At 39.5% G+C, this 16,253-nt stretch overlaps 1 protein-coding gene across 2 annotated transcripts in view; it reads right to left on the reverse strand.

Annotated features, from left to right (window-relative positions):
- SAMD12 (sterile alpha motif domain containing 12) overlaps positions 1–16,253 on the reverse strand; it is a 165,071-nt gene that overhangs the window by 48,719 nt on the left and 100,099 nt on the right. Inside the window, exon 5 of one of the 2 annotated variants that reach the window (XM_027684349.1) lies at positions 6,155–6,174. The exons of the other annotated variant lie outside the window; for it this stretch is intronic. Within the exon in view, the coding sequence (XP_027540150.1) occupies positions 6,170–6,174 (5 nt within the window). The 3' untranslated portion in view covers positions 6,155–6,169. Of the gene's footprint in view, positions 1–6,154; positions 6,175–16,253 lie in introns of those variants that run through there. 2 annotated transcript variants of the gene reach the window in all.

Raw genomic sequence — 16,253 nt, forward strand, 5'->3', positions numbered from 1 at the left:
AAAAAAAGAACTAAACCAAAATAAACAATATACTGAACTTCAACTGCCTTTCAGATTAAAATTTTATTGGTGTACATTGCTGAGACTTAATTTTTAAACTTCTGAGGTACATCAGAAGTTATTTTGGGACCTTAACTTAAACTATGAGGCACAAGCTGTCATTCTGAGGTATCATCAGAAAGATTACAATGAAATGGTAAAGGGAAGAGTCATTCCCTCTAGGCCAGCTGAAGCAGGAATGGCACATCCTCATCTCTCCAAGTCCACCACAACCTCTAAATTGTACAATAGCACACTTCAATTATTCCTCTGCTTTTAGTGTGCTAAAAATAAGACTGACATCATAAACCAATTTTAACTAATATTATAAAGCTAAGTGCATGCCAATGTCAGTAAATGAAATGTAAAATTAATTGTGCTGCAAGAGAGGAAAGCCTTGTGAAAGAATTCACTGTGGTAGTAAACGGTGAGCGCTTTGCATGCCCTCAAGCTGCACTGAAGTCATTACTACTCAGATGTCACGAAGGTAGTTTCACAAAGTCTTTTTCAACACGATGTTCATAATTTATTTTCAGACAGTCACAAAAACCAGCTAGCCAGACCCAAGACTCACTGATGTTAGCTTTTCATGATTCCAAAGGGCAGTATTTGGCCTCAGACTGGTGGACAGGAGGCTCTCTGTAACTGAAGTTTTGATGGAACACAAGATTGTCTCCTCTAGAGCGACAAACACATCATTTTCGGAAACAAGTACGAATGTCATGTTCTCTAAACGGGCGATCATTAACCTAAAGAGCTAAAACAAACATGAAAGTAAACAGGGAAACTTTTAAAAGCTGGTACTCAACATCTCAGATTTCTACACACCCTCAAATCACTGCTGCTTACTTTCCTGGACAAACAAGACTTGACTGCTCTTAGCAATATACTCGCAGTGCAACTATGGATGGATGAACTTCTATATGCTACCTTCATGCCTTAATTACAACACTGCCAGAGAGAGTAAGTCTCCTTTGGTGGTGATTACGTTAAGAAACATGAGGGAGGCAGGCAGGTAAGGTTGGTAGGACATCACAGTCAGGGAGGAAAAAGGCAACTGGTAAGTTGTGAAAACAAAAGAAAACAAAGATGTTGAAATAATCCATAGGAGAGAACACATCCTTTTAGACATCTTCCTCTTTAAAAGCCTCTTTTCTTCTCACAGCTACAGTTAATGAAGCAATAGGGAGGACTGAACTTGATACCAAACAGTTTTAGGACCAGGAGCTGAAAGTATGGGGATAACTTGTTCCATGCTTCCCCAGGGCGTGCAAAATGCGGGTCTGAGTGAGTCACCGGACAGGCAGGGGAGTTCAGGGACACAAATGGCCAATTTAACAAGTATGCTAATGTTCACTGAAGGGAATGATAATTAGAAGAGCAAGCTGTGTCTTAGGGATGAGATGAAGAGACAGTGAGGAGATTCAGTTTTTTGAAAGGAAATGTGTTGAGCTGGGAACTTATCTGTGCTCTCTATCTCTGAGATCCTGACTCTGCTACAGAAATATTGACTGCACTTTTGTGGAAGATTGTTTAAAAACAATCTAAATATCACACAAATACATTTTTGTACATAAAACATGGTCTTTGAAGTCTCGGCATCTTGGTCATATTCTGTAGAAGGGAATATTGCCTACTACACAAGGATTAACACCCATAAGCGTAAGTAAAATGCTGTGACAAGGTGGTGCTGCAGAATGAAGCAGCATTAACAGTCTTGTTTCCGACATTGCTCTTGATCAAAAGAGATTACCCTAAATACATATAACTATAGCGGTTCTATAATTAATAAGCATAAGAATAATAATTTTCAGAAAATCTGTGGCTCCTCAAACACTTAGACAGGCAATAACTTTGCTCTGTAAGGTCACACTCTTGGGTATTTATATGCCAAGGTCTTTGCATATGTATTCACATTTGAAGAACTGGTTCCCAACACCATACCGCAAAACTCCATCTCCATACATAATTTAACATGGCCATGTGAAACTTAGTTTAATATGCAAAGCAAAGAACACATGAAGTGATAAACATTTAATGTGAGTGGAGTTGAAGGTGACACACTACCATAAAACGAAAACATATAAAGCAGTATTTGTTCTTCCTGTCATCCTCTGCTAGACAACTTGATAACAAAATGACATACATGTATTTCCAGACTTAATCTGGATGCACGACAAAACCTAAAATTTAAACTAGCAGGCCCCAAGGATTTGAATCCAAGAATAGACTTTGCCAAGAGAAAACAGTGAAATCTGATGATTACACTTTTCAAAAGAATGATCCCTCAAATGTGTCATGCCAAGATTATAAATGTAACCAAATATCCACAGAACCTACAGGCAAAATTTAAAATAGAAACCAGCCTTTGAATACAAGAATGACTTGAACCAAAGATGAGCATATTTTCCTTTAAAAACAATTTTTGCTAGTTGTTTATTTTCAATGTATTAGTCATTAATGTGACACTGATCAGTAGCTTCTTCTTGCTTACACCCAATTTAAAATAAATAATAATTAAAAAGTCTTGCACCTACCAGAAAACCAACTTTCTTTCCCTACCAATTTTGACCTTTTCTGTTTGGGAGACATTGATTTTTTTTTAACCGCCTGTGTTTCTAATGGAGCTTGAAATTAACACGGCTTTTTTGTTTACCTCCTAATTTGTGCACCACCATCATCAGTGCTGTCAGCACAGCTCTGGGAATAGGGCTTGTTTACTGCTTCTGCATAACCAGCAAGTGGAAGCATAGGAGCAGAAAATAGGTTTGGTTTAGAGTTTTCCCTCTATTTATTCTTTTTGTCCAGGTCCTTTTATAGGTTATATACTAATGGCTTGAGTGATAGCGTGGCCTGTTTTGTCAATATTCCTTAAATGGGACATAGAAAGACTTGAGCTAGGTCAGGGATATGTTGAATTCCTCTGGTACATGTATTATAAGAAGCCGGTATTATTGTTGTGTCAGTCCAAAGCATCTGTCAACCTTTTGCACAGTGAGAGCTTCAGCGAGACCTCGCACCACCTGTCTAATATGTGGAATACCACCTAGAGAAGTCCCACAGAAACTCATTCTCTGAGTCATGGCTTTGGCACAATATCCCAATCTTTGCATTAAGACAGCTTCCAATATCGGAGTCCCTCCAGTGGTACAGGAACAATGTCACCGAATCAAACACAGGATCAGTACTCTTGAAGATCTGCAGCCTTACCATCACTGTAAGAATGAACTTATTTCTCTTGGTCACCACCAAAGTGCATGGCCAGGAGCTGGTGACATACAAATTAATTTGAGTAAGTTACCATGTCATTATCATGTCCTTCAGCAACTACAAGGTTGCTACATGATATGTCCATTTAGTATTATGATAGGTCATTGTATAATTGACATTTGTGATATGCTATCAAACCATTAATATTGCCAACTAAAAATAACTCTATCCATTTTCCAGATAGCACTACAAATTCTATGCACTGATATTGTTTTAGTGCAAAGGGTTGGACTACATGATCTCTGAAACTTAGATATGTTTTCCATATGTTTTTCCCTAAGAAACTGAGTGGTCCAAGGTAAGAGGGAACAATTCTGTTCCCATTGACTCTTGTATGAGTGCTGGTATAATCTGTACATGTAAGAAAACTATTTGCTCATAAAAATATTCCAAACAGTTTTAGAATAGCTGTTCTAAAAAGTCCACCTCTTTAAGTATTATACCCACAAAAGCGTACAAGTCTGGCGATCTTCCTCAAAACAATCTCAGTAACATGAGTTTCTTGTTCCTATCAGAAACGTATCCCTCTTCCTCAAATTCAGTACCATTTCCTGCTATGCTCCCCAGTTTCCCCCTGCATACAATATACCACTTCATGATTCTGAGAATTTAGTGCTGCATCGATTCAATGCCTTTGATCATGTGCATGCAACGTATCTAGCCATTGGGCATTCATTAATAAAAATCCTGCTTCATTCCTTGTTAAGGATGAAGAGCTGTGTTTTAAATACAGTAATGTGGTATGCTGTACCTTACCTACTCTGTCAACTGTGCTTCTATGTCAAAATAATAACTTTTGGTTAACTCGAACATACAGTTTATTTCAGTTGGGTTTCTTTTCTGTATTCTCTCCCAGGTGACAGCCTTGTTGATTTCTGCTTGTATCTTCATGCCTAAAGCCTTTTTCCCCTACAGAAGGTCATTAAGTTTCAGAGGGGCTTTTTTTCTGCATGAAGCTACCAAAATTAGTTTGTCTCTCAGCACCACCCTGCTAGCATCGCAGAGACTAAACAATTCTGCTTCCTCTGGAGACAGGAACTCAGAAAGGTCATCTCTTGACCCAACCAGGCTGTGCATATGCACTCTGTATCCCCTAGGTTGTCTATGGGCTGACTATAAATCATTATCAGTTAGTAGAAAGACAAAAGTGAATCTGAATTTTAAAACACATCTTCTGGGGCAGGGGAGGGGAGGGGCAGGAGGTGGAGAAAAAACAGCAACCCAAACCAGAAAATAACCAAAAACCCACAAAAAACCCCAAGGCCTGGAGACTTACTTATTCTCCAGTGAAAAAAATCCTGTGAGGTATGAGCGAAAAAAGAACCCCAAACAATGTAATTCCTAGCCTCCTAAAGTGACCCTAAGAGGAAGCATCATATCTAAGGAGGAGGAGAGGTTGACTTACCTTGGAAAGTGAGTTACTTGGCCATTCATTTGCCCTTGTGGCAGGTTTGTGATGGGGAGACTTGCCTGTTAGTGGGCACGTTTCCTAAACCATCCAATCTGATTTTAATAATCTGTTTACTTCTGGTCTGAGCTACATGGAAGCAAATGACAACAGAGACCGCCAAGAGTCTCCCGAGCAACCCAGACTCAGTGGATTTTCTCAAAAATAGTTTAAATAAAAGATATTTGGACTACACCACAAGAACACTGGGACAATTTGGGACCTAACAGTGTCTCAGAAGAGAAATTTGCCTGCAGATTAGGAAAGGATTCTCTCCTCTTCCTCTGTAATCATGTAGTGCGAACCATTAATAGTAAACATTTGTCATTTCTTTGCAAATGAAATAAACAGGCTTCTCCTAACAACGGTGGTTAACACAGATGACTGGAGTGATGGGATGTGGTGCTTTTCATTGTAATTGCTATAGCACTGTGCATCTGCTGAACCAGATCATTTGTGCCACTGTCGAAGGCTGAATGTTGGTCTGAATGGACCATGGTCTGACTGGGAAAACCAACCTCAAATGTAGTTTATCCCTGAAGTTCAAAAGCAGTTCTCTAAGCAGATCCCTGGTCTTATGCTCACAGGACTCAGACACAGTTTGAAGTATGCTGGAAGGACTTCCACAAGTGTTTAGTCAAGGTTTACTAAACTAAGTTTGTTTGCACCAGCATGCAAATATTTACCAGGGCACAAAATCAGAGGATCTTAAAGACGTAATCTTAAAATGATGAAAATTATTTACGTTTGTATTCTTATCCACTGCTATTACAGTAATTCTCTTAAAAATAGATTCATGGATTTTTCTGTTTTCATTTCAATTTTTGTCAAAGGCTGATGTATCAGAATGTTAATGTTATATAATTATATATTCTGTAAATTAAAGCAGCATGGCGTACTGGTTGGGAAAAGCACATTTCACACTTCATTACTTCTGCTGCAACTCAACCAATGTTAAGTTCTGAATCTTCTGTTTCCAGCAGTCAGGGTTTCTTTGGTTGTTACTTTTTTTTTCAGGTGCTTCTGCTCCCAAGTTATTTGTCATTTGTCCACAAGCTGTACTGTCCTCTCGACGGACATGTGGATGGTGACGGTGGAAGTGTGGTGGTTTCCTCTAGTAACAAACAGAGCTAACAATGGAAGTGAGTGGTAGGTTTGGGAAATGTATATAGATATCACAATGAGCACTGGAGGGGGACAGAACTGGTGGCAGTATAGCTTGCAGATTCTTAGCACATTTCCATACTGACTTGGAGTTTTGATACCAGTAGTGAGAACAGAAGAGAATATATTTGATTTATTTTGATTGGTACTGCAGAAGGAAGTCACAGCACGTTATAGACTTTTCATTTGACTCACAAAATCCAGATGTGCTGAGTTCAAATTGGTAATATTGTCAGAGTGGCTGAAGTATTAAACTGTAAACAAAAAAGAGAGTTCAAAGAGTTGTTGATCACCTTTAAAAAACAAAAATATTTGAATTTATTCACATAGGTTTAAGAATTTATGAATGATGGAACCAGACATTTGTATGACACCAGCTCTGACCATATCACAAATGGGAGCACTGGTAAGTTGCAATGCTTATTTAGTAGCTTAAAGCTGCACATGTGGATTTTTCAGGCAGCAGCAGGAGTGCCGTATCTCCCACTGATCACATATCTTATTGTATGCCACAGCAGAAGAAGTACCCTCACAGATGTGAAATCTTCCCCCATCCAGACCACAAACAGACAGCTCAGAGCCTTTGGTTTCAGTCTGGCTTCTAACCAGCAAGCGGATTGTATGCAACAAAATCTGCTGCTTTCAAAGTCTGTGCAATGTGCACAGACGGCATCAGCGGCCGAGCACAAAGTCCTTCTCTGTGAAGTTCTGTGCATCAGCCTCTTTACCTTTTAACTCCTTCTGAAGTAGGCCCCTTACTGAAGCTGCAGGTTACACTATGCTAACAACAAACTGATTCCCTGGGGATGCAGTTATACACCATTTCACAATGCTTCCCATACTTTAAAGGATATAAACTCTTTTTAGTGTCATAAACAAAAAGCTTCCATCATTGCAATGGCATAGCCGCTTGTATTTAAGCAACTTCAATCATCTCCTTGTTTTCAAGCACTCTGAAATACCAAGACTCACAATACCACCAAATTTTACATATCAAGGCAAAAAAGGGTTAAGTTTCTGGTCTGGTATCACCAGAAGCTGAGAGCAGAAATAGAGGCAACATGTCCTGAACGGCAGTCCTGCACTGTAACCCCAAGCACATCCTTCCATAAAGGTACTTTGTTTCAAGATGCACATTTTTCTTTCCAACTTGGCAGTTTGACTTCTTTTTAAGACTTTTAATTATAGTTCAAATTATGTTCAATTTATTTTTCCATGGCTGTTTTTTTCCTGTCTAGCACTCTACTGTTTTTTCCTCTCTCCAGAAACACCAAATGTTTTAAAACCTCTTTTGTTTTTAGCAAGCAGGAAAGGAGGAGAATTTCTTGAGAATGTCTCTCTCTTTCTCCATGGAGGAAACAAAACAGATGTTGTGGTCTCCTCAGGGAGAAGGATCCTATCACACAGCAGGTGTGAGCAAAGGCTGCTTTGCGTGTGGAGAGAAAGAACCGCATTAAAGGATCTTGCTGGAAAAGCAAAACTGATAGCAAAAGCATTTGTTCTTTTGAGTTAGAAAGAGAAGTTCATTCGCCTAAAGAAAAGAAGGGATATGGAGAAAGCGGTAGGGAAAATAACACCCTGCTTTGCATTGGCAGGAGGAGCAAGGGCTACTGCCAACTTTCCCAATATTAATCTAGCATTTCCCTTAAAGCAACAGTTATACACAACAAAGAATGGCATGAAAATGTCTACTTTGGTTTTATAAAAGCTTTAATGCTTCAGCCTCAAACAAGGAATAGCCTACAGACTCCACCTCCCAAAACAACCATAGCAAAATGTGGGTTCCTTTTAAACCTCATTATTTCTGCTGGAGGTCAACACTGGCCTTTTTAAGAATTTAGGTTGACATTATTGGGTAACTTTTACAACCTGAAAGATCTCCTAAACCTTCACTGTGACCTCAAAAAATAATTTTAAAAATTCCCCAGCATAATAAGAAACAATTACTGAAAATATAATTTCACCTTTTGAAACACTTCCTTTGTGTATATGTGAACACCAGTTAAGAAATAATAATGTTTGTGCTAACACCAGTAAATATTAGACAACTCAGAGTCACTACAGAAGCACAGCCCATTGCATATGGCAATAATTACACAGAAACTGGCACAGTTAGTTCCATCCTCTTGGTACTGGCCTCACTTAGGATGAAACAGTGACGGTCAGTCTCTATCACACAGGGGAAAAAGGTCAGAGCAGCTTTCTCCATCTCCATGAAGACCGGTCTACTAATGTAAAGAAAAAAATATTTAATTTTTGTTCTCTCACAGATCAAAGAGTATCTTCCCCTGCATGAATTAAGTCATGTTTGCATAAATGTCAGCTCACTTTTAAGGACACCCCTGCATTACAGGCAGCCAGTTTTATCTGCAGAGCTCAATTTAAAAAAAAAAAGGAGACATCAAATGAGCTGTTCCCAATGCTGCTTCCAAGATTAAATTTAAGAAGGGACAGGTGTTCATAGGCATTATTTATACTGAAATGCAGGCCCAGATGCAATCCTAGAACCTCCAAAATTCTCCTGTCACCCTCCCCTGGCATCTTTTTTCTTTTATGTGGGAATGATGCCACAGCAAATAAGACCCTGTTTGCTTACGAATGAAAGAGCTGGGGTATTTAGGTACCCTTTCACTTGTTTAGTTCATCTGTTCAATTTTGATGGATGCATTTTTGACAAGTCTTCAGTAAGCAAAACTGGCTGGTTTACACAGGGGGCTAAGGGTGCTGGAGGACAGGCAAGGCTGCTGCACACTTGCATACATAAATAGGCAACAGCCAAATGCTGCTCAAAATTGCTGAGAAGGGTTAGCACATTGTGTCATGAACACCATAGCTGTATAAATACTACCACTGAGTGTAGCAGGAAATCAACGGAGAGCGGCACCAGAGGTGCAGGAGGAGAACACAGAGCCAAAGCTACAGCAGCAGACCTGTTCAGAAACCCCCAAACCCATATTCCCAGGACCTGTAGGCCTTGGAGCTTACACCACAGCACAGCAATTCATCAGATCATATACTGGTGCACAGAGTTCTGTTCTTTGGATTAATTATGGCAGAGACCAGGGCACTGTCACTTCTGCACAACCTTTTTTACTGCAGGTAACAGTGTCAAAGTATTGCGAACAAACCCCCTCTTCTTCTGGAAAAAACAAAAATATACATCTTTTTTTGGTTGGAGCTGCTTTTGCATGACAAGTGAGCCAGTCAAAGTTTGGAGGTGGAAACATTGCCTGGAATAACTACCAGCAGGAGTCCAATTCAGTTTTACATAGGAACACTATTCTAAAGCAAAGGACAGCTAAAACCCAATTGTTTTCTTTTTGTGGTATCATGTTCTAACTGCAAATAGCCATTGTGGCCTCAGCGCTACCTTTCTGACCCAGCAGCGAAGGGACAAGGGACAGGTCTGTGCACTGTGCCAGTACTACTGCCCGAGAGTGTCCAGGAGGGCTGTGGTTCACACTCTTTGTGTCAGTGGCAGGCCACAGACTCTCAGCAAAGCAGGGGACTTCATCAGATCCTATAGAGCTATGCTTTGTAAGAACGGAAAGAAGATCCCAAGTCCAAACTGTCTTTACCTTTTTTACTCTCTTTGAAGCGGAAACGTGTTCTGCTGCATACATGAACCTCTGGAAATACTAGGAGCCAGGCTAGGTTTGTCTCCATTACCCAAATACACTCTGTATTTTCTACTCTTGAGAAATAAACAGATTAATAAGTTTGGTCCATCAAACAATAAATAATTTGTGTGCACAGATAGATTTGATTGATGACAGCCCAATGATGCACGCTACCAATGCAGCAACCTGCCTGCTGCAAAAGCAATGCGTTCTCCAACTCTCAGAAAGCAAAGGGATACAGCTGCTGAAGGATGATGTGAAATTAAAGAGGGAATGAAACATGTGATCTTATTTAATCACACCTGGTGCTTCAATTTTTCAGTAACAGCAGCCTGCTAGACTGTGTCAAATCAGTTCTACAAAGAAAAAAATTATCGTTGGAAAAATGAATTAACTCTTTCATCCCTGCTGTTAATACGTTATTCTAGTCAGAAACGTCTTTAGCAGTGGCTGTTAAAGATTCTTTTTTCTCAGATGAAAGGTGCTCAGCATCTGACTAAACGGAGCTCAGTGGATGGCAGGGCTCCTGTGCCAGCAGGTGAGTGTGTGCCCTCCACACTGAGAGAAGCACAGGTCTTAGGTGTGCGAACAAGCTATTATTACACAAAACAAATCTTCCTGGTCAGAATCAACTTGAACGATTGAAGTGCCACACTGGGACCAGTCGTTTCTATTTGTTTCCTTGGGTGGGTGGCACATATGTGCAGAGAGACAGTCAGAGGAAGCAGGACAGCTGGGAACAGCAGAATGCAAAAGGGCAGAAAGCAGCTCTTCCCTTGCTTTGGACGCTCTGCTTAGCACAGATTTCCTGTAAGAAGAAAATTTATCCCAGCAATTCCCTGGTTTCTGTTTTCTTTTGGGCTTTTCTTTTTTTAAGATTTTTGTTTGTTTGTTTTAAGTCTTATTTTGCAGTTTGGGTTAATATTAAATATCAAACATAATTTGATTCTGCGGGCATTGCACGGTGTGATTACTATGTCTCATTGGCTAGTCAGACACTGTTCCTCAGTGTGCCCTATGTACTAATAAATCACTTGTGGTAATAGACAGTAAGGTGCTCTATCTAATGTGAAAAATAGCAATTGTGGTCAAATGTTCCATTCTTTGGGGAAAAGGAAAAAAAATAATCCTTCTACATTATTTCATTCAGCAGCAGAAAACAAAAAGCCAAGGTATGATTAGCTTAACATAAACATCTTTATATTAAATTCATCGAGAAGAAAATCAAACATGAAAAATAACTATTGGGCCTACATTCTGGTCTCCTCATTGAATTAATGTCACCAGTGTGACACCGGACAAAGTAAGATATACAAGGCTATTGTCTGGATGAGCTGTGTGTTTGGAAAGTAGTTCATTTTTAGAGGGTAGAAATTTCTACATGCAAGTGTTACTTGTTTAAGAAATTGATATTTATTTGGACAATACTGCCTCACGAGATGTCTAATTTTTACAGTATGGATTCAGCCAATTTACTGAAATACTAAGGCATTAAAGTAAATACCTCGGAACAATTTTAAGAACATTATAGTCTCTTCATCATTACTTGTATAACTCATACTCAGAGAGATTATCACACCAAGGAGCATTTTTTTAATAAATAAAAAAGACCTTCATAAACAGAAGATGCTAACACTGCAACACAAGGGTTTAATTTAAACCAGGGATGTTTAAAATGCTCAATATAATCACAGTTCATATTAACAAAGTTTTATTCTTGTTTTACATTTTTAATAAGTGTTTTCCTTTAGTGGACAGAATCAAAGACAGAACTGAAATGAACTTTAAAAAATCATCTAGTCTACCCCTTCACTTGAGGCAAAGGCAAATATCCACACAGCTGACTCTTACCTATTCCTTGCACATACAAACCTGCTCTACTTCAGTTCCCCCAAACACTCCATTGCAATATGCTTACAATATGTTTCTAATACCCAAACTAAACCTCCTTAGGTGCAAACGGAACTAATTACTCTCCCTCTTACCTTTGGGTAGGTGAAGAGGGCATGGTTACACACCACTGTGATTCTGTATCACAAATCCTTTAATATACTCCAAAGATTGTCTCTCTTTCTATCTTTGTCCTTGCATCCTGGATCTAACTCTTTCAATATTTCCTCACTGGTCTTTTCTAAATCTCTGCTCACTCTTACAGCTCTTTTTCTGGCATTCTCCAGTTTGTCTATACTGTTTCATGGTGTGAAGCCAGCTCTGGACACTATCCCAGCAGAGTGACAGCCAACAAAAAAGAGTGAAGGATATCCTATGGCTTACACACAAGACACACACTTACATTAAAGTCTGGTGTCTACTCCATTTTCTCCACCAGCCATATCCCAGTGTGACTCATATTCAGCTTGTGATATCCCAATACCACATGCTCTCTCACTGTTACTTACTCAGATATCCCTAGTCTGCATACATACATTTGTTTTCCCTTCCTGGGGAAACCATTTCACTGCAGGCCTTACTCACATTTGCTGAATTTCCTTCTTACTCATTTTAACCATTTCTCCATTTTTTCACTTGGGACTAAACCTGCCCTCCACTATATCCAAGGCCTATTGGAGCTTTTAGTCCATCACACACTGCATTCTCTAGTCCATTGTTCAAGACACTAATGAAAACCATGGGCAGTACTGACTTGGGGCAGAATCTAACAGCATTGCACTTCAGGCTCCCTCCCCACCTGCCAAGCAAACAATTACTGTTTCTTGAACATAGTACTTCAACGAGTCCTTCACCTGCCTTACAGTAATCTCATCTAGATGACTTTTTAACCTGTTTACTTTTAAGAAGGTTACATGGCTTTCAAAACACTGCAAAAAGCTGTACTAAAGACATATCTATTACTTTTATCTCCTACACGTCTTATTCCACTCAAAAAGGAAATTAGAGAGGTTTGACACATTTTTTTTCTTAATAAATCCACACTGGCTGTTTTTCTATCAGCTTATTATCCTCTAGGTGTTTACAAATTGATTAACAATTTTCAGGAGCATTTCATCATGTATCAAAGTTAAGCTGACAGGCTTCCTCATTTTCGTGTTTAAATTTGCCCTTCCTCATCCTTCACAAGTTCTGAAAGATGAAAGCTAAAGTTCAGGGCTGGTCTCATCTGACTGCCAGGCACACAGGGGTCAATTTCGAGAGACCCCAGTCATTTGACTGTGTCCAGCTCCCCTCCATTACTTCATCTCTGTCCCCCATTCCAGCTTGTTCTTTCCCCACTGTTTAAGTTAACTTAAACTGCTCCAGGAACCCCCATGACAACTAACTTGTTTGGGAAAAATGAATCCAAGAAAGGCTGGTGTTCACCCTCCTCATTGTGTCCAACTTTCCCTTCCTTGTCCACAAAGTAACAAACTCTAATTTCCTATATCTCTCCCCTATTTCTGTAGTATTGAAAAAACTGAATTTTAATACCCCTTGTAGTTGCCACTCATTAAACTAGGTGTTTCTGCTACTTTTTAAATTTGTCCATTACCAATGCATTATCCTCTTGTCATTAGTAATAGTATTCCTGATTTTCAGGTAATTGCAGAGGGCCTGAAGTACTTGTGATATTTTGTGTTTTCCTCCTTCAGTGGGATGGTCTGCTGCTGTGTCTGTAGTATCTTGTCTTCCAAAAGCCTGTCAGCTCCCTTGGACTTTTTTTCCCTCCTTTCCTAGCTCTTACCTATCACTTCCAAAGTTCAAAGAAACCAGCTCTTTTAAAGTCATTTGACATTATTCAGCTGCTTTCACTCATTCCTTCCTTTCCTTCAGATCAGAAATCCTTCTGTGATCATTTTCACTCACAGTCTTGTCTTCAAATTCTCAACCACTTTCCTCTGATGACTCAGAATAAAGGATAAAGTAAATTTCTTCACTAATTTCCTTTGTTCTCAGAAACAAAAGTAACCCTCTTTCGATTTTAACTCTTATCTGACAGCCTAGACAAGATTCACTTGACCAAGGATAGGCATCTATTCACCTTGTCACCCCAGACATCAGGCTCTCCCAGAGTGAGATTCAACTTATACCATAGTAAATGCCCAAGGCAAATCACATCAAACATCTCCGATGGTTCATATTTTTCCTAGAGTGAACCACAATGGGAAGCTCTGACAATTAGCTCACACACTGGCACCTATGAATCACAGAACTTTGCCAGATGGAGGCCTCTAGTCCAACTTCCTGCTCAGAGCAGGAGTAGTGTTAGAGCAAGTTGCCCTGGGTTGTGTCCAGTTGAGTCTGAAATATCTACAAGGAAGGAAATCCACACCTTCTCTGGGCCCGTTCCACCACCCTTTCCCCCTTCCTTATATTTAGTTAGAATGTTCTGCATTACAATTTGTGGCCATTGCCTCTTGTTCTGATCTCATGCACATCTGGGAAGAATCTGGTTCTGTCTTTTCTGCGCTCTCCCAACAGGCAGCTACAAACAGACAGCAGTAACACCCCCTTAACCTTGTCTTCAAACCCAGCCCTCACCCCCTTTTCTGCATCATGTGCTCCAGCCCCTGACCGCCTTGGTGACCTATCCACAGAGCCACTACATTTTGTCATTGTCTTTCCTATGCTGACTGCACAGACTGCTCAAGATGTCATTGTGCTACTGCCAACGGGAAGGGAATGATGGGTTCCCTTGACCTGCTGGCTACACTGCTGCTTGTACAGCTCAGGATGTTCCTGTCCTCCTTTGTAGTGGGGGTACTGCTTGTTCATATTTAATTGTTGTTTATCAAGACAGTTTTCAGCAAAGCACTACCCAGCCAGCCAGCCCCCAGCCTATACTGGTGTAGGGGGTTATTCCATTACAGATGCAGGATTCTGTGTTTGTTGAACTTTCCAAGCCTCTGTCAAACCCACTTCTCCAGTCTGTCCAGATCCCTCTGAGTGACAATGCTGCCCTCCAGCACATCGAGCCCTGTCTCCAATTTGGTATCATCCCACAAATTTGCAGAGAGCGCACTCTGTCTCCTCACCACAGTCACCAACAAAGACATTTGGCCACTGTTGTCCCCTTCATCAATCCCTTAGGGATGCCACTAGGTTCTCCATCCACTTCTTGTCTCCATGTGTTCCATAAATCAGCAATTTGGTTACAGGGACACTGTGGAAGACCACATCAAAAGTGTTTTTAAAGTCAAGGTATACAACACGCACTGCTTATCCCTTGCAATCAGGGTATTTTGCCATTAGTAAATTCATGTTAGCTTCTCGTAGTAGCTAATGTTAGCTACTAAGGTATCCATGTTAGCTACCTCCTTGTTTATTGTGTGCCTGGACCTCTAAACCAGAAAAGATTAATTGCTCCTCTGTGTCATCCATACAATGGCCGTCTGTTAATAGTTCTTGATAGTTAAAACACTCCTTACCCCTTCGACCCTTTCTATCAATACTTCTGTTAGTTATTCGAAAAATACAAAAACTTAAGCTTGTGGGCAGTAGATTCCATATGTTAGTAAATTTGTCAGCTTGTTGACATAAATTTAAAGACAGCATATATAAATACATATGGCATTTCTGACAGTTAACACAACACACACTTATTTACATGATTTGCACTTTTATACACAACTCTTGATTGATTTCCATTCCTTACATTCTCATTATATTTGGGCATGAGTATGATAGCTTATGCAAGGTAATTTTTTTTATTATTTGGGATTTCTGTTAAGTTCTAGTTATAAAATAGAACTTGGTATAAAAGTGAAATGCAATGAAAATGCTGAAGAACAGTATTTTACAAATAAGCTATAAAATCAAGGCAAAAAAGAAGCTTCTCATTTTATTTTTAAATAATCAGTCTCATTAAGCAAGGAAGCATTCCATTGGTGAACTGAATGTCAGTTCTGGTTGCCATATTTCTCAAGAGCATAGAACTGGTAGATCTCATCCTCTACCACACAGATTTTGTTTATAGATTCAAAGAGGAAAACAAGCTTTTCAGTTTTTATTTTTCCTCCCAAGTGGTTTCTTATTTTTTAATGCACTAGTCACTGAATTGAAATAGCTGAACGAACATGAAAAAGATATTATCTCTGCACCTGCAGAAGTAAAAAAAGTTTAGCTCTTCAACAACAGGTGTTTAACCAGTGGCTTTCACCAATTCTGTTGTCCGACTTCCGCTGCATTTCAGCGGCAGTCACTGCTATACGTAGAAAAATATGAATTTAGGTAATTACAAAAACCTGTAAGATCCAACTTTAGTCTGCTGTTTCGGTTCAAATAAATCCAATGTACTTTTCTTTAAAAAGTAAATATGTAGCACAGTTTTAATTTAAAATGACATTAAATATTTCATACCCACTTTGCACTGCACAGTTTGCAACTGTTGGAAATATTGCAATATATTAATCAATTTTTAGTTTTTTGATTTTTTTTTAAGAGGAAGAAAAAAATTAACCTATGACAGAGACCTTGCTGTGAAAAGAGACACAGAAGCACTTGCTGCCTCATCCCCCATAGAACCCAAGTGTGCGCTGGGGGAAGAAACAGGAATGGGGAAGATGTGAATAAAATCATCTTTTGATATTCAGAACAGTGTTGAAATAATTTTCAAGCAAACATGTTGCTGGCTTCAAAAAGCTTTTATTTCATGCTTTTGCAATTGTAAAATATCAAGCTATTCAAGCTGTATGTAAAATAATTTGCTTCACTACTGCCAGTACTGTTCTGGCCTCTTTGTATTGTTTGACATTTTTTGCTATCTCAGACACAGCTCT

The sequence above is a fragment of the Neopelma chrysocephalum genome, unplaced genomic scaffold (assembly GCF_003984885.1).
Source record: "Neopelma chrysocephalum unplaced genomic scaffold, ASM398488v2 Primary Assembly neopelma1_66, whole genome shotgun sequence".
In the NCBI taxonomy this organism is placed as follows: Eukaryota; Metazoa; Chordata; class Aves; order Passeriformes; family Pipridae; genus Neopelma; species Neopelma chrysocephalum.